The following is a 25010-nucleotide window of genomic DNA, read 5'->3' as shown; positions in this document are numbered from 1 at the left end:
TTAAAGAAACAAGTATAGTTTTTAGTCCTGAACCTGGGGTAGAATCCTGAGTCTGTATTATTACATAGCCTGAGGCTACTTAATTGACTTCACTTTAGGAAGATAAACAGATTGAGGGCCTGAACTGTCTGCAGAAAATTGTGTAGTTAGTAGTGGATAATCGCCTATATAGAAATGTAGGTTTGTGTTTAAACTTTGGGATTTGAAGATAATAAAAGTAAAAGCAGCCATGGACTTTAATGAGCAAATTTCTTAACCTGTCTAATAAAGCCTTAAATTGACTTAGCCAGCAGTTTATAAAGCTCACTGGTTCTACTTTATTAACCTCAACCTACTTTGGTTTACTAAAACATATGTGCTGTTGCTTGTTGTCAGCTCTGTGTTAATACTGCCTCTATCTTGAATTTTTGCCTTACTGTTTTAAGCTAGCAAAAATCAGTTATATATCATCTTGAGGTATCACCATCCTTCCAGTTGTCTTTATCTTGTCCCCTGATACTTTCTGATTTGTAATTTTTCATCAATACATCAGCTTCAGCAATACATTTCATCAGTGTATCTCTTATCTCTTCCACAAACATTTACGGGGAGCATTAAGATACATTTCCTTCCCGGATCACCTGGGTGGCTTAGTTGGTTAAGCGTCCATCTGACTCTTGGTTTTTGGCTCAGATCATGATCTCATGGTTGTGAGATCGAGCCCCACATCAGGCCCCTGTGCATGGAGCCTGCTTGGGATTGTCTCTCTCTCTCTCTGCCTCTCCCCTGCTCGCTTGCTCCCTGTCTCAAATAAATAACTTAAAACTTTTTTTTAAGGTGCATTTCCTTTGCCCAGTAGGATCATAGTGATAAAATGCAGAGTTTAAGTTTTCTATATAAAGGCATGTATAAAGTACAGTTAGAAGCAAATTATTCCACCTGAAGAGATTAGGAAGACTTAAGAAGTAATATAAATGGGGTAAAAATGTGGATTGAGGGAGTGGAGGGTAATGGGGGTTAAAGAAAAAATACCAATATTTTAAAAAATAGTTCATGAACTTCTCTATTAAGTATTCTGTGGTGGCTAGAGAGTAGAGATTGTTAGAGATGAGGATAAAAGACCTTGACAGTTGATGAGTTTTGTCATAGAAGGTTGTTAAGACTCTGATAACAAGATTTACATTTTTAGAAATGTATTGAGGAAGCACCTGGCTGGCTCAGTTGGAATGGGGGGTGAGTTCAAGGCCCAGGTTGGGTATAGAGGTTACTAAAAATAAATAAACTTAGGGGAAAAAAAAAGAAATACAATTTTAGTATAGTGAAGGATGGTTTAGAGTGGGGAGGCATTTGGGCAGGGAGATGTGACCATGAATTTATGAAAGTTTGTGACATTTGTTTTTAGAGGGGAATGGAATAAATATTTTCAACACATAAAACAATGTGGCTAATATCACAAGGGCTCTTATAAATCAAGATGATAATCCTATGGAAAACAGTTCACAATGAAAGAAATTTTAATGCTAATTAATAATAGCTATCATCATGCCTAGTTATATAAATGTAAATCAAAATTTGATGCCCTAGTTTTAAAAAGTTGTGGGTTTTGTTTTTACATTTCGGATTGGTAAGGATTAAAGAATTTGGTAATACGTAATGTGAGTGAGAGTATACTACAGTAGAGAATGTAAACTGTTACAACCTTTTTGTAATGCAATTTGGCAATTTCTACAAATGTATATACTCTTTGCCCTTTCATGCAATAGTATCATTTTGAATATGTCATTCTACTGCCTTCTTGCCTCCATTGTTTCTAATAAGTCAGCTGTTAATCATATTGTTCCCTATTTGCTACTTTTTAAGATTTGCTGTGTCTTTAGCTTAAGGGAATTCAGCAATGAATTCCTGCGTCGGGCTCCTGATAACATAAAGCCTGTTTGGGATTCTCTCCCTATCGCTTTGTCCTTCCCCTGTGTGAGTGCGTTCTCTGTCTCTTTCTCTCTCAAAATAAACTATAAAAAAAGGACAGCTTGGAGAATACTTACAAGAGCATGTTAATAGTGATATCAGCTAGGGGCTTGGGGATTAGGAAGAGGGATTGTTATTGTTCACCTTATACAGTTGTATACTGTTGGTATATAATTCCATTTTCTTTCTTAGAAATAAATATTGTAGAATTTAAGATTATTTTAATTAAATGAGAGAACGTGTTTAAGTGGTTAATCTTAAATAATAACTGAAATATGCTTAATAATTTTTCTCTTAGTATGAAAGAAATAGAATCCTTCACAGTCATGGTATTATCATTTTTAAATTTCCAATTTGATAGGTTAAAAAAATAGTTTAATCTGAGTTCATCTCATTTGGAACTTGAATTGAACCTGAAACTGGATTCTTTCTTGAAGACACATTCTCATATAAACTTCTCAAGTTGAAGCTAGCGTTTCCCCCCCCCCCCCCCCCATGTGTGCCTCATGGTCAGGAAGTGAAGTTATTGTCCCCCTTAGCTTCAAATGTTATATTCAGATTGGTCTCTACTTCAGTTTAAAATCCATATAGACCTTGAGTCTTGTGTTACTCGCTATGTTGTAGTCCTTTCTGCGTTTATTTGCTTGACTTCTTGGTCGCACCCACTTAATTATTCATAGTATTCACAAGTTACTCACTGTCTTTCTCCCAAAGTTTGCTGTCACCAGTGTGATTTCAGTGTCTCTATGTATAGTCTGTTATTCTATACCCTGACCCTGTGGTTCTCATAGTGTAATCCCCCCAACCAGCAGCATCAGCATCACCTAGGAACTTGTTAAAAATGCACATTCTCAGGCCCAGATCCAGACTTACCTCTGGGGATCAGAACCTCTGGGGATGGGGCCCCCGCAATCTGAACAAGCTCTCCTAGTGTAGTTTGAGAATTTAAGCATACATCAGCATACTGCCGTAGCCTCTCATTTTCCTGTTGTACTCATTTCCAGTAAAATTCCCTTTACTCCAGCACCAACTCCTAAGGCCACCAACCTAGGCCTACTCCACATCTACTCTAATTGACTTGGCAAAATCATCTTTTTCTGCCTCTTCTAAAATATTGCTCTTTGGGTTTCTGGGTTTCTTCATACTTTATACACTCTCCTTGGTCATACATTGGAAATTCCCAGATTTATATGTCCAGGCCAGCTCTATCTTTTGAGGACGCACATATTCCACTACCTATCAGGCATGTTCATATGTATATTCCTCAGGCTTTACTTTCTCCAACTCCCCTACCACCACCACCACCGCCACCGCCACCAAACTCATTCTTCTGGCTGCTTAGTATCAAAGAATGGTACCACTAGGTGTAAAAGACTTGCCTAAATTAGAATCCTGATCATATCCCTGATTCATTTTTCTTCCACATTTCCTAGAGTGTTCCTTACACCAAATTCATTCCTACATCACAGTTAGTCTTAAATCCATCCATTTCCCTCAGTTCCTACTGACATTGACCTGATACAGGCTATCATCTTCTCTTAGCTGGGAATCTGTGACTGGTTCCTCAGTGATTCTCTTATACTGTATCATCACTTTTCAATTCTTTATTTCCATTCTGTATTGCTTACCTGTGCAGCTTCATCTTTGCTTTTTGCCTTTTCTCACATTCTCTTTTCTAGTGGTGTGGAACTTGGCGTCTTGAAAGTACTGTGCATTTTATTTGCATTTGGTTTAGTTTGACTTTGTTTAGTTTTTCTCTAATGTCTCTTGACTGATATGCAGTACTCTTTACTATTTTGCTCTTTAGTTCTGTTAATCCGTTCATCCTCTTAGTCTCCTTCAGGTCTCAGCTTACTGATTTGCATTTTGGTTTGGGCAAGTATCCTACGTGTTCCTTAACTCCCCCATATTTTCCTTAATATACATTTTTGTAATTGCCTATGTTCATATCTATATTCTTTCGTAGACTATAAACTGTATGATTCCAGGTCAACTATTTGTGTTCACTAAATGCTTGTTTCCATTCAGGAGGTGATCTTAAATTAATAATTAAAACTAGTTACTTAGTAGATTCAATTTTTTATTCCACAGCAGTGTGTATATAATAGGCATGTATCTTTGAATCCGTAACTGGAGGTGTATTTTTCTCTCTTGCACTTATAAGCACGTGTCATCATTTTAGCCTTTAGTCATGGATTTGTGATAGGATACCATCAAGGCTGTTGGGCTAAGTGGGTCTCTGTTATACAATGGCCTCATATAGTTATACTTCCACAGTCAGGAGGGTAACAGTATACTCTGAGAATTTTTCTTTGTCCCAGGATTTGTCCTTGATGTTTTCATGAGATTAATGTAGGTTACTTCTTTAAATTATTTACCACTTGAGACCAAATAAATACTCATCTGTTTCTATTCATCTTACCACTTGTGGGGTTTTTTTGTTGTTTTTTTTTTTTATAATACAGTTGTTTAGGGCCTAAGTTTCTTTTCTGTGTGCAGTTTCTCTATTCATCTTAGGGGTGGTAAAGGTAAACTTGTATCTATTAAATCTTTAAATACCTTCAAGTAGGGGCATCTGGGTGGCTCAGTCAAGTAAGCATCCGACTCTTGATTTTGGCGCGGTTCAGGCTTTAGGCAGCTGCTTGGGATTCACGCTCTCTCTCTCTCTACCCCTCCCCTACTCGCATGCACACTTTCTCTCAAAATAAATAAACTTAAAAAAAACCACAAAACACCTTTAACTAATACTATTTAGTCTCATCTTGAGTAATAATTAATAGTGCTAACACACATCTGGAATGTGATGTTCTAATTCAACATCCTAAAATATCACTAAAAAAATTTTATGATTTATTTTCATATATGGAGGTTTTAGAAACAGACAAGCAGAGGTGGTGACAGGAACTCATTGCTATTCACTTCTAGCAAAATTATGCCAAATGCTTTTACTTTAAGCCTTAACTGATACATAAGATTTTTTTAAAAATGAATTTTAGGATCACGGTATGGATAATGCCTACCTCTATTGGCTAATTTCCCATCTGTCTGAAAAGGGCAGAAAATTTTCTTTTGGGAAATGAGTTGTTTTAAATTAGATAATATAATTTAAATGCTGTTTTGCAATTATTTCCTGTTCCATCAACTGTAAGCACTAGATCTTAACTCCATGTTACATAAGGTTAGGAAATTGATGCCTCTGCACTTTCACCTTTATCTCTTTCACCTCCTAATTTCTGTTAGACATGTAATTACTTTATATTGCCAACTTTACAGTTATTTTTTCTTTTCTGAGACAGATTCTTTCATATTTTGCCAACAAGTTTATTCAGAAAATAAACCAGTACTTTTCTAATATTACAGCTGTGTAAGTATTACTCAAAACCAAGTAGGTGAATGGATCCAGAAAGAAGTAAATGTAATCCTCTAAGTCATGCTTCTCCGGGAAGAATATCCAGACATCAAAGTCAGATGGTTAATTTTTATATTCTAATAGTTTCTTAAAGGTCACAAATACAGTTGTGAACCTGTCTAGACCCTTAAGTGAAGTCGTACAGTTTGAACTGCCTGAGGAAGGAGAAAAACTAAACATTGATACGTGTTAATCTTAGTACAATAAGCATCTCATCTTTTACAGAGGAAAAGTACAGTAGGCTGAGTTTGCTATATGTTGCTTTCTATTTTACTTTAGTAAGTTCTAAAGTATATTGACTAAAATATGTAAAGTACATTAACTTTAAAAGTATGTGTGTTTTATTAACTACCCAAACAAGATAGAGGTACCCAGAATGTTCATTCTTGTTCCCCTTACCAGACAGTATCTATCTCAGCCTTGTTCCCGGTCATGATTTTTGTGACCATCAGTTAGTTTTTTCTGTTCTTGAGCCTCTTTAAAAAATTTTTTTTAATGTTTAATTTGTTTTTGAAAGAGAGAGAGAGAGAGAGAGAGAGACAGAGTGTGAGTGGGGGAGGGGGAGGGGAGAGGGGCAGAGAGAGAGGGAGACACGGAATCTGAAGCAGGCTCCAGCCTCTGAGTTGTCAGCACAGAGCCTGACGAGGGGCTCCAGCGCACGAGCCATGAGATCGTGACCTGTGCCAAAGTTGGATGTTTAACCGACTGAGCCACCTAGGTGCCCCTTGAGCACTCTTTAAATGGGATCATGTAGCATGTATTGTTCTTATGAGTGTGTATCTGTTTCATTTAACATAATGTCTTTGAGATATGTATTCAACATATCTATATGTTTTTAGGTTTGTTTGGTTTTTTTTGTTATTACTAAAGATAGATAGTAATTTCATTCTTAGGATGATGATAGACATTTGGAGTTTTTTGGTTTGTTTGCTTGGTTTTGACTATTGTGAAAAGGTTACAAAGAATATTCTTACATGTGTGTTTTGGTAAACAAGCACTGATTTTTTAAATTAATTTATTTATTTTGAGAGAGACAAACAGTGTGAGCAGGAGAGGGGCAGAGAGGAAGGGAGAGAGACCGAATCCCAAGCAGGCTCTGTGCCATCAGCATGGAGCCCAGTGTGGGGCTTGAACTCACAAAACTGTGAGATCATGACCTGAGCTGAAACCCAGAGTTGGATTCTCAACCGACTGAGCCACCTAGGTGCACCTGCACTGATTTCTCTTGAGTATATACTCAGGAGTAAGGTTTTAACTTTAATATGTAACTTCCAGGTAGTTTTCCAAAGTATTTGTATTTTTTTTTTTTTTTAAATAAAGTGCCTATTCAAGTAACCTCAAATTTTGTTACTTTGTTTGTTCCTTTGTAAGAATTCTTTAAATATTCTGATATGGGTCTGTTGTTAGATATATATGTATTACACCTACTTTCCCTTATGTGTAGCTTCTCTTTTCTCTCAATGATTTTTGGTGAACAAAGTTTCCATTTTAATGGCATCTAACTCATCATTTTCCCTCATTTATAATTATTGCTACTTAAATCTTTTTTTAACCCCAAAGTTGTATCTGTTTTTAAGATAGTCCACAGAGACATTATGGAAAATGCTTTGATAACATGGCTTTAGAGTTGTGTGTCTCATAGTTGAATAAATTTAATGCCTCCCATTATTTCCCTACAGTGAAAGAGAAAAGCATTTTAGTATTCTAAAGTAGGAAATTTCATACAAAAGCTATAGAATACTGTCTATTTTAAAATACATGCTTAAGGGATCAGAGCTCAAGTTCGTACTGAAATAATTTCCTAGTCTCATTGAAATGCAAAATGAAATAAGTTATCAAATTTTGGTAGTTCAAAAAGCAAAGTATATAGACAGTAAATTACTGATTATTATTTAAACTTTTGAAAATATTTTTGAACTGTAAATGTAAACTTAATAGATTGAAGGGAGGCACAGAAGAGTGTGGGACGGGTACATGAGGCTGATTGTGTAGGGCTTTATAGATCATTATAAGATCGTTGGCTTTTATTCTGAGATAGAGCCATGAGAGGATTCTAAGCAGAGGAGTGATATGGTCAGAGAGGGTTGTTCCTACTGTTGGCATGAAAAAGAGACTAAGTAGGAGCAGGGAAATTGGGAGACTCTTGTAGCAGTCTGGGTGAGAGATGATGATAGTTTGATCCATGATGGGAGCAGAGGAAGTAATGAGAAATAGTTGGATTTTAAATGTATTTTAAAGGTAAAGTCAGATACTGGAGTATAAGAAGAAGAGATGAGCCAGAGGTTATAGTAAATCTTATATTTATTTTTAATGACCAGAAATTGAACAGGTTTATTATAAAGATGTTAGTCACATTATCATAACCCTACCAATCCAAATGTCTAACAGTAGAGGAAGATGGAATGTAATATAGTCATTAAAAAAAGGTTTGGGTGGGGGGAGTACCTAACTTCAAGTTTTTATAAAAAAAATGATTTGTGGATTATTTTAATGTTTTGGAAAATGCCTATAATAATCTTAGTGAAGAAGCAAAGGTATAAAATTATTATATGTAGTACATTCTGTTTAAAATTACATGTCATACATTTACCAAAAAAAGAGTAAAAAGTCCAGATTATTAAAATGTCAAGTGGTTATTCCTCTTGAGTGATAGAGTTAACAGGTGATTTTTATTTCCTTCTTTATACTTGTCTATAATTGGTATGTCTGTCAGGGGAAAAAACCCATATTATAGAAAAATATTTTATCACTAATCCTGAATTGAAGCATAATGTTGATTTACTCATCGTGCTATATAAGCAGAAGGCATGGTTTACTACTTGGCACACACACACACACACACACACACACACACACACACAAAAAATTCTTGTGGATAGCTGTCCACTTATCTCTTTTGTAAAAACAGAATTATCCCAAAACTTAAGGGTACTTAAATGCATCTGACACTGTGCTTAGAATGTATAATAGACTATCAGTAGAAGTCATTATGTTTACCTTCATAAAGAGTTGCCTTCCACCATGAGAGTTGGCATAATAACTATTTCCAACGTAAGTGATGGCAGTAGGTCTTTGCCAAGAGAGTTAGCTTATTAATAGCCAGGATAATGCTTGTCTTCTTGAGAGTGCTTTCTCAAGATCACTTTCTTACTTTCTTTATCACAAGATAAACTATGACCTAATAACAGACCTAACTAATAACCTTGCCCTAGTAACTATGGCTGACCTTTGTTCTAACCAGGTAGGCTAGATCAGTTATAAGAAATCACTGGGGGTGCCCAGGTGGCTCAGTCCGCTAAGCATCTTAACTCTTGATTTTGGCTCAGGTCCTGATCTCACAGTTCTTGAGATCAGAGCCTGCTTGGGATTCTCTCTCTCTCCCTCTCTCTCTGCTCCCCCCTAAATTAATAAACTTTAAAAAAAATTGTTGGGGTTTGTCACATCAGAGAAGCATTGTGGTATAATAGAAATTAAAAATGGTGAATCAGGGCATCTGACTTTGGATCTCATTCTTATTTTTTTTTAATTGATGTAAATTTCACATAACATATTTACCATTTTAACTATTTAAAGTATACAATTTAGTAAACATTAAAAAAAAGGGGGAGCATCTGGGTGACTTAGGCAGTTAAGTGTCAGACTCAGGTCATGACCTCGTGGTTGGAGAGTTCGAGCACTGCGTTGGGGTCTGTGCTGACAGCTCGGAACCTGAAGCCTGCTTCAGATTCTGTGTGTGTGTGTGTGTGTGTGTGTGTGTGTGTGTGTGTGTGTGTGTGTGTGTGTCTGTCTGTCTCTCTGTCTTTCTCAAAAAATAAATATAAACATTAAATAGTAATAAAGTATACTTTTCATAATGTCATGCAACCATCATCACTATCTAATTCTAGAACATTTTCATCACCCCTAAAAGAATTCCCATATTCATTCATTAAACAGTCACTCCTCATTCCCTCCTTCCCTTAAAACCTGACAATCACATATCTGTTTTCTGTCTATACGGATTTGCTTATTCTGGAGATTTCATTTAAATGTCATAATGCATATGATCTTTTGTTTCTGGCTTCTTGCACTTAACATAATGTTTTCAAGGTTCATCCATGTCACCCATGTTGGAGAATGTGTTAGTACTTGATTCCTTTTTATGGCTAAACAGTATTCCATTGTATGGATATTCCATATTTTGTTTCTTTATTCATCAGTTCTTGGACATTCGGGTTATTTCCATTTTTTGTGGAAACATTTGTGTTTTTTTGTTTTTTAATTTGAGATAGAGTGCATGTGCAAATAGGGTAAAGGGGCAGAGGGAGAGAAACAATCTCTGTTCCACAGAGTGGGTCCACACTGAGTGTGGGATTGTGACCTGAGCTGAAATCAAGAGTTTGACACTCAACTGACTGAGCCACCCAGGTGCCTCAAAACATTTGTGTTTTTATTTGGAGATTTGTGTGCAAGTTTTTTATTTGAACACCCATTTTTAATTTTCTTGGATACCTAGGAATAGAATTGCTGGGTCCTTTGGTAATTCTGTGTTTAGCCTTTTGAGGAATCACCAAATACACTAAGTATTTTTAGACCTCAGTTCTAGCATCTCTGAAATGTGGAGGTTTACTCATTTAGAAAATATTTATTGGGGTACCTGGGTGGCTCAATTGCTTAAGCGTCTAACTCTTGGTTTTGGTCATGATCTCTTGGTTTGTGAGTTCAAGCCCCATGTCGGGCTGTGCGCTGATGGTGCAGAGCCTGCTTGGGATTCTCTCTCCCTCTCTCTCTGCCTCTCCCCCACTCGTACTTTCTCTCTCTCTCTCTCTCTCTCTCTCTCTCTTAAAATAAATAAACTTAAAAAAAAAATTCTTGAACACTTACTGTAGGCCAAGCAGTGTGCTAGACACCAGGGATCCTTTTATGGAGTTTATTATTTGGTTGGGGATAAGAGAGCATAAAGGCAGATATTAAACACATTATACAGATAACTTTTTAATAAAAATTATGACAGATTTTATTAAGGGGGTATGTGTTAGGTGCCATGAGAGCTGAGAGGGAACTGGTGTGGTAATTGTCAGAAAAAGCCTCCTTTTTCTGTGAGTAACAATATTTCTTAGCTGAGTTAAAAAATAATAATAATATAGCATCTAATATTTATTGAGTGTTTACTATTTGCCAGGCACTGTTCTAGTTCACAACTCCTCATTTCTGCTATCCATTTTACAGATGAGTAAACTGAGAAATGGAGAGGTCAAAGAGCTTACCCTCATTTCATAGCTAGTAAGTTGTAAAACAGTATTCAAAGCTAGGCTGTTCCAATTCAGAGCCCACCACGATATTCTTCTTTCCTTTTAAAGAGAGGTAGCTGTATGCAAAAGCCCCTGAAGAAGGGCAATACTCACCAGAATTCTGTTCCACTACTCACCAAATTCTGTTGAAAGAATACAGATGTGACAGGAGTACGCTGCAAGAGGAACAGTACAGGGTGGGGTCTTGTGGAAGGCAAGCAGTGCCATAGAAGCTCAAGAATTTGATGGGGCCAGATTATACAAAACCTTTTTGTTTGTTTAAAATATTTAATGAGGTTAGACTGTGTTTGTGTTTGATAGTTTTTACTGGTTTTGTCAGTGGTTAACTCTTTCTGTTTTAACTATTTTCTTTAAACACTCACGGGAATGTTTACCATTAAGACTAACAAAACTTAAGCTTCAGGATGGGTTACTATGAGTTCTAGAAATTGTTACGAATATATAAAGTGTTCTAGGTGCATAATGGAAGCCACTTTGCAGTCAGTAAACATTTCTGGTAAATTACTAACAGATCTCAGAAGAAGGCCCTTAAATTTATATATAGCAAAACCTGGATCCATTTCTTAACATTCCTGTCAGCATCTCTTATTTCACACACTGATTTTTGGGAGGGGTCTGAAGGAAGCTGGCTGAGAATTGCTGTCCTAAGGCAAGATATCAGAGTAAGAATACTCTGAAAAGGGCCTAAAGTTGGCAATAGTTACTCTGTCATTAGACTATAATAAAGTGGGTAAAAATGGACTTTCGTGTATAGGAAACATGGGAATCGGGGGTCTACCAAAATAAAACTACAGAAACTTGGAGATTGTTGTCTTGATTTCTACAGTTACATTTGTTGATAGTCTATATGCATTTGAGTATATTCAGTTTAGGGTAGTTTTTAGAGCTGCAGCATTGAAATTTTATTTTGTAAATGTGGAAAAATACTCTTGGCTGATAACATCCTAATAAACTATTTTTATTCTTGTTCTCAGGCGCCTGATCACAGATTCGAAAGTTAAATTAAAGTATCAACATTTAATAACAAATAGCTTTGTAGAGGTAAGTGATTTCTCTTCAGGCTACCTTTTTTAATAAGCGGAATTATTTATTAATAAAATATTTTTTCTTGTATGAAATTCTCTTGATAGTAAGAAAGACCTTTACCATAAATTTAGATTATGGACTTCATTCATGAAGCATACCTAACACGTATTCTCAAAGGAGTGTGACAGACCAATAAGTGGGTGTCTCTTCATAGATCTAGAGCTCTGGTGATCAAATTATTTTTACAGTATTCTTCCTTTATCCCTAGCAAAAAATTGTAGCTGACTGTTAATGATGACTTGTTTAATCATGTCTGGCAGTTTAACCTTGCTATATCTCTGCTTGTTTTAGCTCCTGTTACCAGTAAACTTTAATAAAGAGAGCTATAGTTACTTGTTTTTATCAAATGTCTTTCTTTTATCAGAAACAGGTCAGGAAACTATGGCCTGCCTGTTTTGGTAAATATTTATTTGGATGAGCCCATTTGTTCTATGACTCCTTTAGTCCCACAGTGGCAGATAGAGTAGTTGCACAGAGGCCCTTTTTGACCCTCCCAGACAAAAATCTTTACTCTCCGGCTCTTTATGGAAGACATTTGCCAGCCTCTGTATAAGATCATCAGTGTAAATTGGTATTTTAGTTCTACATAGTAATATTTATTTCACTTAGGGATTAAACTGAAGGTCAGATCTTCTAGAAAACAGCATATTTTAGGAATAACATATTTTTTAAATAGTAAACTTGAATTCTGGTGTAGAGTGTTACATGAACCCTGTTTTGTTTCCTGATTAAAAAAATACCCAAAGGTTTTACCTTTTTTTTTTTAAGAACTAAAATGCAATCTTTACCATGGTTTAGGAACTGACTTTTGTTCTTAGAAGACTTTTTTTATGGTCAAAGAAAGAAATTACATGTATATTCTGTAGCATCTGAACACCTTCCCTGGGGTACTTTGCTGGTCCTGTCAATAGAGCATGCGACTCTTGATCTCGGGGTTGTGAGTTTGAACCCCATGAAGGGCATGGAGATTACTTAAAAAAAAATAATAAGTAAAAAGGGGGAGAGGCCCCTGGCTGGCTCAGTCATGCAAGCGTATGCAACTCTTGATCTTGGGGTTGTGAGTTTGAGTCCCCATGTTGGATGTAGAGATTACTTAAAAAAATAATACAATCTTTAAATACCTTCCCTCCTTCCCTTAGTAGGAGTTCATCTTGTTTCCTTACATCTTTGAAAATTACCCTGAAGTAGAACCATAAACAAATCAATGTTTCTTAATAAAATGGGTAATTATTTAAAAAAAATTTTTTTTTAACGTTTATTTATTATTGAGAGGCAGAGACAGAGCATGAGCAGGGGAGGGGCAGAGAGAGGAGGAGACAGAGAATCCGAAGCAGGCTGTAGGCTCTGAGCTGTCAGCACAAAGCTTGATGCAGGGCTTGAACTCACGAACCATGAGATCATGACCTGAGCTGAAGTCAGATGCTCAACCGACTGAGCCACCCAGGTGCCCCAAATGGGTAATTATTTTAAAGTTTGTGGGTAGGATTTTGAAGATAGAACCATATTTTATGCATATTTTATAAAACCAAGTCTCTGAGAGATCTTGGAAAAACTGTGCATCTAAGAGCATTACTGTAGAAGACTACTAAATATTGGAGGCAGGCTTTTATATGCTTCTGTCATCATCCCTGTCTTTGGCCCTCACACTAGGGAAGCATTGTAAATAATTGCTTGTTGTGTTAGGAAATCTTACATCGTGATTTAATTTGCCATCGTTTTTTATTTTCTAACTTGGGTTTCAGTGCAATCGACTGTTGAAGTGGTGTCCTGCCCCAGATTGCCACCATGTTGTTAAAGTCCAATATCCTGATGCTAAACCTGTTCGCTGCAAATGTGGGCGCCAGTTTTGGTAAGCAAGTGATTTACTAAATTGAAATAGTACACATAGCTGTTCTGTTTATTCTTGGTAGAAAAATAATAGAAAAAAATTTTTTTTACCTCAGGGAGGGAGGTGGGTGATGTTGATTTAAGATAGTGTATATTTCTTTTAAATAAGAATTAGATTAAAAGGTCGTATCTTCAGTAATTTTTTCTTCCTAGTTGCTCTTTTTTCTTATGGGAAAAGAAACAGCTATAATCACATTTTCTTGTGTGCTCTGCTGGAACTAGTATATGAGCAAACTTGTAGATCTGGGGTAAGAACTTAGTTCGTCTCATTTCTGATGGACTATTTATTTTGTCAGGGTATATTTGGTTCCTTTATGGCTCTTGTTCTGTTTTCTAGTTATCTCTTAGGAAATAAAATAAACAGGATTATTTTTCATTTACTCTGACAAGTTAAATCTTACTTCTAGAAAGAAAATATGCCTTGATAAATTTGGAAAGATAAAACATGTTTGATTACATGTGCGTTTTCATCAAAAGTTTTCCTGTGGCTCCTCTGGCCCCACCTTTCCTGGTAACCTTGGTTCTTGGAGTGTATAGCATGCTCTTTTGGTCTTTGAATTCTAGATTTGACTTAACAGAGAATTTCCAATACAGCATATTCATGTTAGAAAGTTAAGATAATTTTCCATTTCCTTGGTGGATCTTTTAGGAACAAGAAACCCATCAAACCAAGTAGCTCTAAGAGCTAGCAGATAGACATTATATTGGTATTCCATACCATTCTTTTTTTTTTTTTTTTTTTTCCTCTGCAAGCAGCTATAGAGTTAGACTTATACATCGTTAATACTAAATATTTCCAAAAAGAGCAGGTAACCTCACAGAGATTAAATATGTGTGAAATACATGCTATTTTGGTAAAAAATTAAATATACATTCTAATGTAGAATTTGCCCTATAAATAAGACGTGGAGTCTGATTTCATATGTATTTTAAAACATATTTTTAGTATGAAGTATCTTGTATACAGACCAAAATATAGAGAATAACAGCAGTGAATACTTAGTAGCTACTAACCCAGCTTTAAGCAAAGTATTTTGTTTTTGTTAAGAAATCTGTCAAATGAATGACAGATTCATTTGACACTCCTTTGTTCCTTTCTCCATCCCATTCGCCATCTTCTTTTCCAGAAGTAACCATTATATTTGACTTCATTTAAATTGATAACACTTTGTTCCTCTCATTTACAAAGGATTTTTGGCATTCCTGAAAAAACCAGCCATTCAGCGGGTTGTTTTTTTTTTTATAAGCATTTGAATTTATTCTTAATTTATACTTTATTTTAGCAAATGTATACACCACATTTGCCTAGAAAACAGAAAGGCATGAACAATTCATGTATTTAGAGAATGTTTAGCCACATTCTTGTTTTACACCTTGCTTGGTAAACTTTCTCTCTACAAGACTGAGGTTCATTTGTTTGTGTCATGCAAAGATGTGACCTGTTTGCTCACTGTGCATTAGGATTAAATTATATAATTCTTCATTTGGGGTGTTAAGTAAGAGATTTAATATATACTGATGAAGCATTGGTTGAAATTTAAGTTTAAATTAGTGAAAATTATTTGTTTGGTTTCAATTAAAGAATGTTTACAGCATGGAACTATACATTTTCAAAACTATCAGAAAAATACAGATCTCGCTAAACTCAATTTTTTGTCTTAACAGTTTGGTGGCTAGAGAGTCCTTTCTTAGGAAGTTGTCATCATAGCATGTCTTCACGACTATAATCATTTCTTCATTTCTCGCACACACCACAATACATGCTGTTCTAATGCTGAATTCTAAATAATCTGTAGAATAATATGAACTTGCCTCATGCTCTTGTATTTGCTAGTCTCTAAAAACAGTGAAACTACTGAGGAACTATAAAGCATGAAATGGGTTTGTGTACTGACTAACAGTAGGTAGGACTTAATTCTTTTAACTCTTCTATCACTTAACAGCTTTAATTGTGGAGAAAATTGGCACGATCCTGTTAAATGTAAGGTGAGTTTGTCTGGCATTTTCATTTTTTAAATAATACAATAGAGCAGTTCTAAGACTGAAAACTGGGGCCCACAACTTTGTTATCCATTTGTAGATAGAAAATTGTATTTTTTTCCTTTTTATTTCAAATGATCATCACAAGTATTCATAAAGCATTCCTTACAAATAAGTCAGCTCCTGATAATTATCAGGATTAACAGTGGTTAAGGCACCTCCCTGAGCAGACTTTGTAATTTACGAAGGGGAATAATACATCTTGGAGCCGGGCTTCTCATCAAGCTCTAGGTTCCTCACTTGGCTTCAGCCAGAGAAAATCCTCCTTTGGTTGATTTTATATACACTGGATATGAGAACTACCAGAGTCCCTTGGTTTAAGAGGAATTAAATCCAGTGATAATCTTGTCCTTTGCCTTTTAAATGTAAGCTTGACTGTATTTAAATGTTGAAGTAATTTGCTATCCTTTCTCTTAAGTCTTTTGTTGTACCCTAACAGTTGTTGTTTTCAAACAGTGGTTAAAGAAATGGATTAAAAAGTGTGATGATGACAGTGAGACCTCTAACTGGATTGCAGCCAACACAAAGGTTGGTATTTCCCTTCAGTAAACTCTTGGTAATGAAACTGTGATAAGCGTAGGAGCCTTGGCATTAGCAAAACAAGTAAGTTTCCTAATTAGGGACGGGAACTTGTTTTACCTTTTCCTCAGTTCAGATTTGGGGGTTTTTGGGTTGTTTTGGGGATTTGGGTTTTGGTTGGTTGTGTTTTTCCAGAATGATTGCCGATTTTTAGTGTTTGAGTTTATTTTATTGAGCACTATACTGCAGTATAGTACTCTTCTTTGGAAATTTTTGTCCATTAGGAAACAGTTTCCTATAGAAGAAGAAGCTGACAGTTTTTCTACCTGAGAGTTTGATAATGCTTTTTTATATTGTTATTGCCTGCCTTTTAGTATATAGAGTTTATTCCACCTAGCTTGGTTTTATTAGGCAAATTTACATTTCTGCCTTTAAAAACTCCCAGGGTTTGGTGTGCTTGGCTGGCTGTCAGTAGAACACACAACTCTTGATCTTGGGGTCGTGAGTTAAAGCCCCATGTTGAGTTTAGAGGTTACTAAAAATAAAATAAACCTTAAAAAAAGTCCAGGGTTTAACTTTTAAGGAGTCCTTTTTTTTTTTTCTTTCTAAGATTTTATTTTTAAGTAATCTTTACACCAAATGTGGAGCTTGAATTCAAAACCCTGTGTTCAAGAGTCACATGCTGTACTGACTGAGCCAGCCAGGTGCCCCTCCTTACGGAGTCATTCTTTAGAGCAGTATTGAGAGTAACTGACTAATAACTTTTTTTTATGTAGCTGCACTGGACTTAACATGTTTGACATCTTTAGCATGTTAAATTGCTAAAATATGATTTAAGAGACTTGACTCCTGAGAAATAGAGATTTTGGGGATAATATGGGTATCCCTTGGTTTTTTGTTTTTATTTTTAAGGTACATTATTGCTCATGATACTAGTTTCAGGATACTAGTTTCAAGATTGTTCATGTCTTTATGACCATGGACCAGTTCTTTAACCCTAGACAGATGTTTTGTCTTGCAAATGGAAGTTGTCTTGAACACCCTTCTTTTTTAGCACTAAGTAATAAGCATACATTTGAATCCCAGCTGTGTACCCAGCAGTCTCTTAGTAGAAATTGTATAAATAGCCAGTCTTTATTTAATTCAGCCTTATAGCCTATCTATATTGGAAGTGGCTTGCCCTTGATTATAGGGTTATTCATGGGCTATTCATTTTTAGTATTGTCTTAGGTGATGCTTAAAGAATACTGAGTTGTTTGACCAGCGTTAGAGCTTTCCATCACTCAATCACAGGACAATTAGAAGAATAAGGAGTGTTTAGGTGCCCCTGGGTGGCTCAGTTGTTTAGGGTCTTTGTCTCAGGTCATGATCTTGTGGTTCATGGCTTCAGGCCCCACATCTGGCTCTGTACTGACAGCTCAGAGCCTGACGCCTACTTTGGATTTTGTGTCTCCCTTTCTCTCTCCCTCTCTCCCTCCCCTGCTCATGCTCTGTCTCTCTCTGTCTCTCAAAAATAAATAAATGTTAAAAAAAAAAAAAAAAAGATGTATCATGCAATTAAAAGATTTGTTTTATTGGGGATGGGGGACTAAAACATTAAGCACTTTTAACCATACATGTAGTAATACTAGTTTTACAGGAGGTAAAACATTTGTTCAGGTAAATACACTCTCCAGTGTCATCTAGAAATAATTATTGAGTACTCCTGTATACCACATACTGTTTGCTCTCATTGTTTTATATGCGTTAACTCATAATCGTTATAGTGATCCTATTCCTATTTTCCTTTGTCAGATGAATAACTAAGGAAGAGAAAAATAATAAAAACACTAGTCTGAGATCACACAGGTAGCAATGGTAGAGTCAGGATTCAAACCCAAGCAATTTGGCCTTAAGAATAAGGTCAGTGGGATTGGTAAGACTGATAAATTCTTTTTGTGGCTACTGAGTCTCCCAACTTTCTTCTGTCAAATACACTTGTTTTACTTATTTATTTGTTGTTGTTATTTTTAAGTACACTCTACCCCCAATAGGGAGCTTGAAATCACAACCCAGAGATCAAGAGTTGCATGCTCCACTGACTGAGCCAGTCGAATGCCCCTCAAATACCCTTGTTTTAAATTCTTTTCACTGTGGTCCATTTACAACTGTGCTACAGAGATCATGGCTTTTTCCAAGTCTGTGTCATATTCTTGGTTGCCAGTGAACTAAAGTTATTACCCTACAGCAGGTCTACTGCTTTTTTCCTTTTGGAAAATCCACAGAATCAAACGTTAATTTTAATAAAACTATGAATAAGATATAAAGGTTCTATTTCCCTGCATTAGTTTGATGCCTGTAACTCCCATAAGGGGGGAGTATCACCCATTATATTACTGATAATCCTTATAGTGATTCACAATTTGACCTTTGTGAAATAACACTACCCTGCCCATAAGCTATAGTAATTTTAAATAGGTCAATATGGTAACTTCTAATTATACATTTTAAATCAAATCTTTGAAATCAATTAAGATATTTCACATTTTCTCAAGAAGCAAATTCCAGGTCTAAAATACCTGTATCTGGGGTGCCTGGGTAGCTCAGTTGGGTGAGCATTCAACTTTGGCTTAGGTCATGATCTCACAGTTCCTGAATTCAAGCCTCTGTCCCCCTACACACCCCTTCTTTCACACCTTTCCCATTTACGCTCTCTCTCAAAAATAAATTAAAAACATTAAAACAAAACATTTCTTAAAAAAATAAAATGTTTCATTCTATATTTCTTGGTTACAATTAACCAAGCTCTCAATATGTTATGATACCACTGATAATCTGCAATTTTTTTTTTAAGTTTACTTATTTTTGAAAGAGAGAGAGAGAGACAGGTAGAGAGACACGGAGTGAGAGAATCCCAAGCAGGCTCCAAACTGTCGGTATGGAGCCTAACATGGGGCTCAAAGTCACGAACCATGAGATCATGACCTGAACCGAAATCAAGAGTCGGACGCTCACCTGAGACACCGAGGTCCCCCAATAATCTGCAAATTTGTTCAAGGAGCTAATAACAATAATAAAAGCTTCTGAAATCACTCAAGAGAAAAAAACTCCAGTTTTATCTCAAAATTATCAAGCAGATAATTTTGTTATTACTAATTGTCATTCTTCCTCAAAATTCTCTCTAAACAAAGCCAAACATATTCAAGCCTATACTCCCTACTTTAAACATCTTGGAGGTTTAAGCATCTTGGAGGTTTAGAGGTTTGGGGATTTCTCTAGATGCAAAAAGAGGCCTATAGTTTAAATGAACCACTTATTCTGCCCTATTCTGAACTACTAGTTTTATAGAGCATATTCAAAGATTCAGGGACTTTAATGAACACATTAAAGTTGTTCCCTAACAACACAGAAAGGTTTTTCTTAAGTGACATGAGTTATCTTTACCATAATTTTAGAGAGCACAAAAATATTGATTTCAACCATACATTTCTCAAAGGTGTGGGCATCTGTTTTAAGTGACAAGACTTATTGTTTCATTACTAATGCTTTCTGGGAGGTAAAAATATGTTTTAATCATTTTGGGTAGAGCAGGGTACTAATGGTATAAAATTGTGTGTTGGCCTCCATTGTTTAAATACCCCTTATTCTTTTTTTTTTTTTTTTTTAATACTTTTTTGAGTGAGTGAGTGAGAGAGAGACAAACAGACAGCATGAGCAGAGGAGGGGCAGAGAGAGGGGAAGACACAGAATCCAAAGCAGGCTCCAGGCTCCGAGCTGTCAGCACAAAGCCCGACACGGGGCTCGAACTCACAAACTGTGAGATCATGACCTGAGCCGAGTCAGACACCCAACCGACTGAGCCACCCAGGCACCCCTCTTGTATAATACATCTTCAAAGCCAGTAATAATGATAATAGCTCATTTCCAGTAGTACTTATTGTATTCCACACTTTTCTGAGTGCTTTACATGTATTAATAACAATAAATGTGGTATTTAAAAATAAACCAAATCCAGAATTGGCTTCTCTTCGGTGATAGTAATACAACCTAGTGTAGCATTGACACCAACTTTATAGTTTCTCTTCATAGGAATGTCCCAAATGCCACGTCACAATTGAAAAGGATGGCGGTTGTAATCACATGGTGTGTCGTAACCAGAACTGTAAAGCAGAGTTTTGCTGGGTGTGTCTTGGCCCTTGGGAACCACATGGATCTGCCTGGTAGGTTGGGGAAATGAAGGGGAGAAAATGTTCACATAAGTATGTAATATATGCATATACTGTGACTAAGGTTTTACCTCACGGAAGTCACCATCTAACTTGGGAGCTAAGTAAATGAATACAGTGTGTGATCATCGTTAAAAGTACAGGCAAGATGTCTGGAGAGAAGTCTAAATCAGGCATATTTCACAGAGAAGGTACCAATTGATGTGAATTTTAAGGGAGAGTAAAAGTTCATTAGTTGGAAGTGGTAGAGAAGACATTCAGGGCAAAAGGAGTGGCATGAATAAAGGTAGAATGATGTGAAAGTATATGACTAATTTAGAGAAGAGTTGCATTGTCTAATATGTCTGTCTAGGCAGTAGTTGAAAACTAAGAGACTGTTGGTAGAACCTAACCTGCAGTTGTGTTTTACTTACCCTTCTATACTATTAGACAAAAAATGTGTCCCAAATTTTAAGAATTGGAAAATTGCCCAGTGCAATCCAGATTATAAGCCTCTTTTTGAAATATAAGAACAGGCCTGTATTCCTGCTTGGCAGCAGTCATCTGGAATTGATTAATAGCCCCTTAGATGATGTCTTGACTTGCCAGTTTGATACATTTATTTCCCCAAGACAATCTTCAGGGCATTTGTATGTATCATGATGGCACCATATTTAGAAGGTGGTATCACATTTAGTAGATACATATCTTTGTTCTGTGCATATATCTTACCAGTTCAGGAAAATGCAAGTTAGAATCATGATGCCTTGAGTTTTGAGAGAAGGGAGCTAGCACACCTGGTAAAAATGAAAGTATTTCTGATTGTTATAATACACAAATGGGCCCATTTCACTAATTTATGTTACTTATTGGCAGTTCAGTTTGTGGCCCCTTACACGTAGGGCATAGGAAAAGAGAAAGTAGACTGAGACCTAAAGTAGTTTGGACATTATCAGAAGGCTTTTAAGTGGGGAGTGGCCTGATTAGATCTGTAATTTAGATGAGAGGGCTTTGTATTAATGTGCTTTACATACATTACGTCAGAATCGTGGCTGCTTTGTAAAGAGTGAATGAGAGGGGAAGAAATCTCTTAGGTTTGGAGGAGGATCTCGTGAAGACAATGGCAAGTCTCTTTTTATTTTCATTGGTACTTTCATTAGTTTCACTGAAACTTTCATTAGTTTCATTAGTTAGAGGAATAGTGAGAGGGATTACTTGTCTGAAATTAATTCTGAATTAGGTAAAAACTAATTGGTTATGTAGAAGTAAAGAATGTGATTTTGCCACTGTCAAATCCAAGAAAGGTATTTGGGGTTTAGCCTGACAGATACTCTAGATTTTAAGAAGGCAAACTGGAGAATTAGACTGTCTCAGAAACTAAATCCACTCTAGTATATTTAAACAAACAAGCCTAATAAACGGAGAAGAGTTACTAAAAATACGTTTTTTAAGTTACTTTTTCTGTGTGTAAGGAAATCTTGGATCATAACTCAAATTTTAAAGAAGCTGTTTTGAAAACTGAAAAGAGTACAGAACAAATGTTGGGTGCAGGAGGATGAGGAACGGCCTGGACCGAAGTTGTCAGAAATGTTTCCTGTGTCTTGCCTTTACCCATAGCTAACATTGCAAATGAGTCATACTGTGCTTCCTTATTTAAATCTGAAAATGCCTCAGAATCCTCAAAATAGCATTCCAAGTAGCACTGTCCATCATCTGAGTTAGAAGTAGAGGTGAATTGTTTGCTTTCCTGGCCTTCAAGTCCTTAATAATTTTGGCAGAGTACAAAATGAGTTGAGGCTTAAAAATATCCAAAAAACATCGAAAGGAAAGTTTTTAAGGATATTACATTAGATAAGAAGAAGAGGTATTAACAGTTGACCAGTAGAGGGCAAGGAGAGCCAATATTTGGGCTAAATTAAGTAATTTTTTCTAAGAGAGGATTATAACCCAAGCTGGTAGGAAATTAATGTATCTCCTGACTTGAGTGAATTATGGTCTGGGTTACTTTAAAAACTTAAAGATGAGATCAGTGAGCCATTGTTGGTTATTTCTGAGTAGCTATGGAAAATAGAGAGCTATAGCTATGGAAAATAGAGAGCTACCAAAAACTGAAAGCAGACAAAATGTAATCCCAAATTTCCAAAATTTGTGATTGATTCCATGAAATACATATGAACCACATAACTTTTCTCTTACATGAAATCCCAGAATCAAATGGTATTATTAGGATGATGATTAGGGAATGTTTTGTGAATCTCAACAAGGTATTTTGGTGTGAGCTGAGAAGTTTGTGGCCCAGGCTACGAACACACACAAGGATATTTGGGATTAATTGAGTGACCGTTTCTTGCAGTTACAGGTAGTGGATTTCCTTCTTCCTAATGAAATACTTCCCCAAGATCTGCTGAATGAAAGGCTTTGTCCTTACCTTTTTTATTCACGTAAACTGTGTACTACTTTTCGGGTCAGTTTTACTGATGACTTTCTTAAACTAATAAGAGAATCTTGCCTACATTTTAGGGTAACATCACAGAAAGATATTAAATATATAGACCATTAAAATCCTGGGAAACTTGGCAAGCTAGAACAGTGGATCCAGTTTAACAAGATTTAAAGTAAATTCAAAATTCTTCCTTTAGACCTAAAAGGATTACTGTTAAGATTCTGAAGACAAGAACTACAGCATGTGAACAATACAGTCAACAGTTCAGAGCACGGCCCTCAATTGGCAGACAGGCATATATTTAATTCTTAACTCTGAAACTCTAGCTCTTTTACCTTAAGTGTGTTACTTACCTTCTCAAAGCCTAATTCTTCATCTGTTCAATGTGGGTAATAATCCATATTTCATAAAGTGGTTCAAGGAATTGAATATGACAGTACATTTGAAGTCCTTTGTAAGTGGGTGATAGGTAGCTATCAGCTGTTCCCATAGTGTAGACTCCCAGAAAAGCAAAGGTAGAGTAATCAGGACAAGGGAACTGCCATTGTTGTCCATCTTCACTCTGAGCTGTCTTAGGGGCACATTTCCCCTGCTTCTCATTTTGTGTATCATTCAGTTTTCAATGATTCTTGTAAGTTATAATACCATGTAAAGCACATAGCACAGCATCTGTTACATAGTATTCCACGAACTATTGGTTCTCTTTGGTTTATTAAAATAAGAAGGTAAGTAACTGGAAAAATTGGGAATACTTAGCCTAAATAACAGACAACCTAGGAAATAAGATGACCTCTTCAAAAATTAAGTTAGAAGTTCAGACTGCAGTCAGGAAATGGAATATTAGAATGACAGCGCTTTCTAATGATTACAGGTGAGCCGATTTGGAATGGACTAGTTCAGGAAGTAGAGAACTGATACAGTGTTAGAGGATTCCAACACTAGGTGGGGGTTCGTTCAATCCAACAACACTTGGAATTCTTTTCTGTCTTGTAATTCTAGAACCCTGGGCATTTTAAACACCTCAGTTTATCTATATAAAGGAGAATTTTGGTTCTAGATAATCTCTGAATCCAGGCTAAAATTCTGTTATTTGTTCCTTCTCATTGATTTTTGGCTTTATGGAATCCTCTTACTTCACTTTAAGGTACAATTGTAACCGCTATAATGAGGATGATGCAAAGGCAGCAAGAGATGCACAGGAGGTAAGTACATTTATTTTCAGATAACAGTTGAGTGGGAATGTGTATCATTATTAGGGAATAATTTAGCAGAAATTTTCAATTCTGAAAGAGTTGTGGAAACACACCCCAGTAAATACTGCATATCTGTGTACATTGAGAACAAAATGCCTATCAGGAAACATTCCTGTTTATAGGTTTGTTTCTTTCTTTTAAAAGATTAATCTAGTCATGTTGTGCAGTTCCAGGTTTCATTAGTTTTGCTGTTAAGGTTTTTTCACCCCAGCAAGGAGTCTAGAGAACAGTATTTGTTAAAAAGCCTTCCTGCTGTTTATGTGCATTCTCATTTCTATTTAATTTTTTTTTTTTTTTTAACTTATTCATCAAGAAGCCAGTAAGATCATAGGTGAGCTGATTTAGAATGGACTGCCTCAGGGGGAGTTCCCTTTTACTGGTTAGGGATATATATATATCTCACCATTGTAGAGAAGGATTCAATCACTAGGTGTGAATTAAGTTCATCAACATTTTGAGCTTCTTTCATCTTGGTAATTCTGTCAGAATTGTAGAATCCTGGAATTTAATTATTCCTTACTTACTTTCATCTATTCCATATTGAAATTCCCCTGTTGTCCCAAAAATATTCTTTTCAAATGGTTTTCCTTGCTTAAGATGTCATCCAAAACATGTTTTTTCTTTCTTTCTTTCTTTCTTCCTTCCTTCCTTCCTTCCTTCCTTCCTTCCTTCCTTCCTTCCTTCCTTTATTTCTTTCTCTTTCTTTCTTTCTTTCTTTCTTTCTTTCTTTCTTTCTTTCTTTCTTTCTTTCTTTCTTTCTTTCTTTCTACTTTTAAAATGTTCCTTTAAAATTTATTTCTAATTAAGGGAGCCTGGGTGGCTCAGTCAGTTAAGTGTCTGACTTCGGGTCAGATCATGACTTAATGGTTTGTGGGTTCGAGCCCCCATCAGGTTCTGTGCTGACAGTAGGGGTCTGCTTGAGATTCTCTCTCTTTCTCTCTGCCCCCTCCCACT

General features: G+C 36.1%; 1 protein-coding gene across 1 annotated transcript in view; it reads left to right on the top strand.

Annotated features, from left to right (window-relative positions):
- Positions 1-25010, top strand: part of ARIH1 (ariadne RBR E3 ubiquitin protein ligase 1) — a 119705-nt gene that overhangs the window by 83705 nt on the left and 10990 nt on the right. Inside the window, exons 6-11 of the mRNA XM_042988445.1 lie at positions 11619-11685; positions 13473-13579; positions 15561-15603; positions 16114-16185; positions 20245-20375; positions 23948-24005. Of these exons, the coding sequence (XP_042844379.1) occupies positions 11619-11685; positions 13473-13579; positions 15561-15603; positions 16114-16185; positions 20245-20375; positions 23948-24005 (478 nt within the window). The remainder of the gene's footprint in view (positions 1-11618; positions 11686-13472; positions 13580-15560; positions 15604-16113; positions 16186-20244; positions 20376-23947; positions 24006-25010) is intronic.

The sequence above is a fragment of the Panthera tigris genome, chromosome B3, assembly GCF_018350195.1.
Source record: "Panthera tigris isolate Pti1 chromosome B3, P.tigris_Pti1_mat1.1, whole genome shotgun sequence".
Taxonomy (NCBI): Eukaryota; Metazoa; Chordata; class Mammalia; order Carnivora; family Felidae; genus Panthera; species Panthera tigris.
The sequence above is the reverse complement of the archived record's forward strand: the minus strand, read 5'-3'. Positions and strand labels throughout refer to the sequence as shown.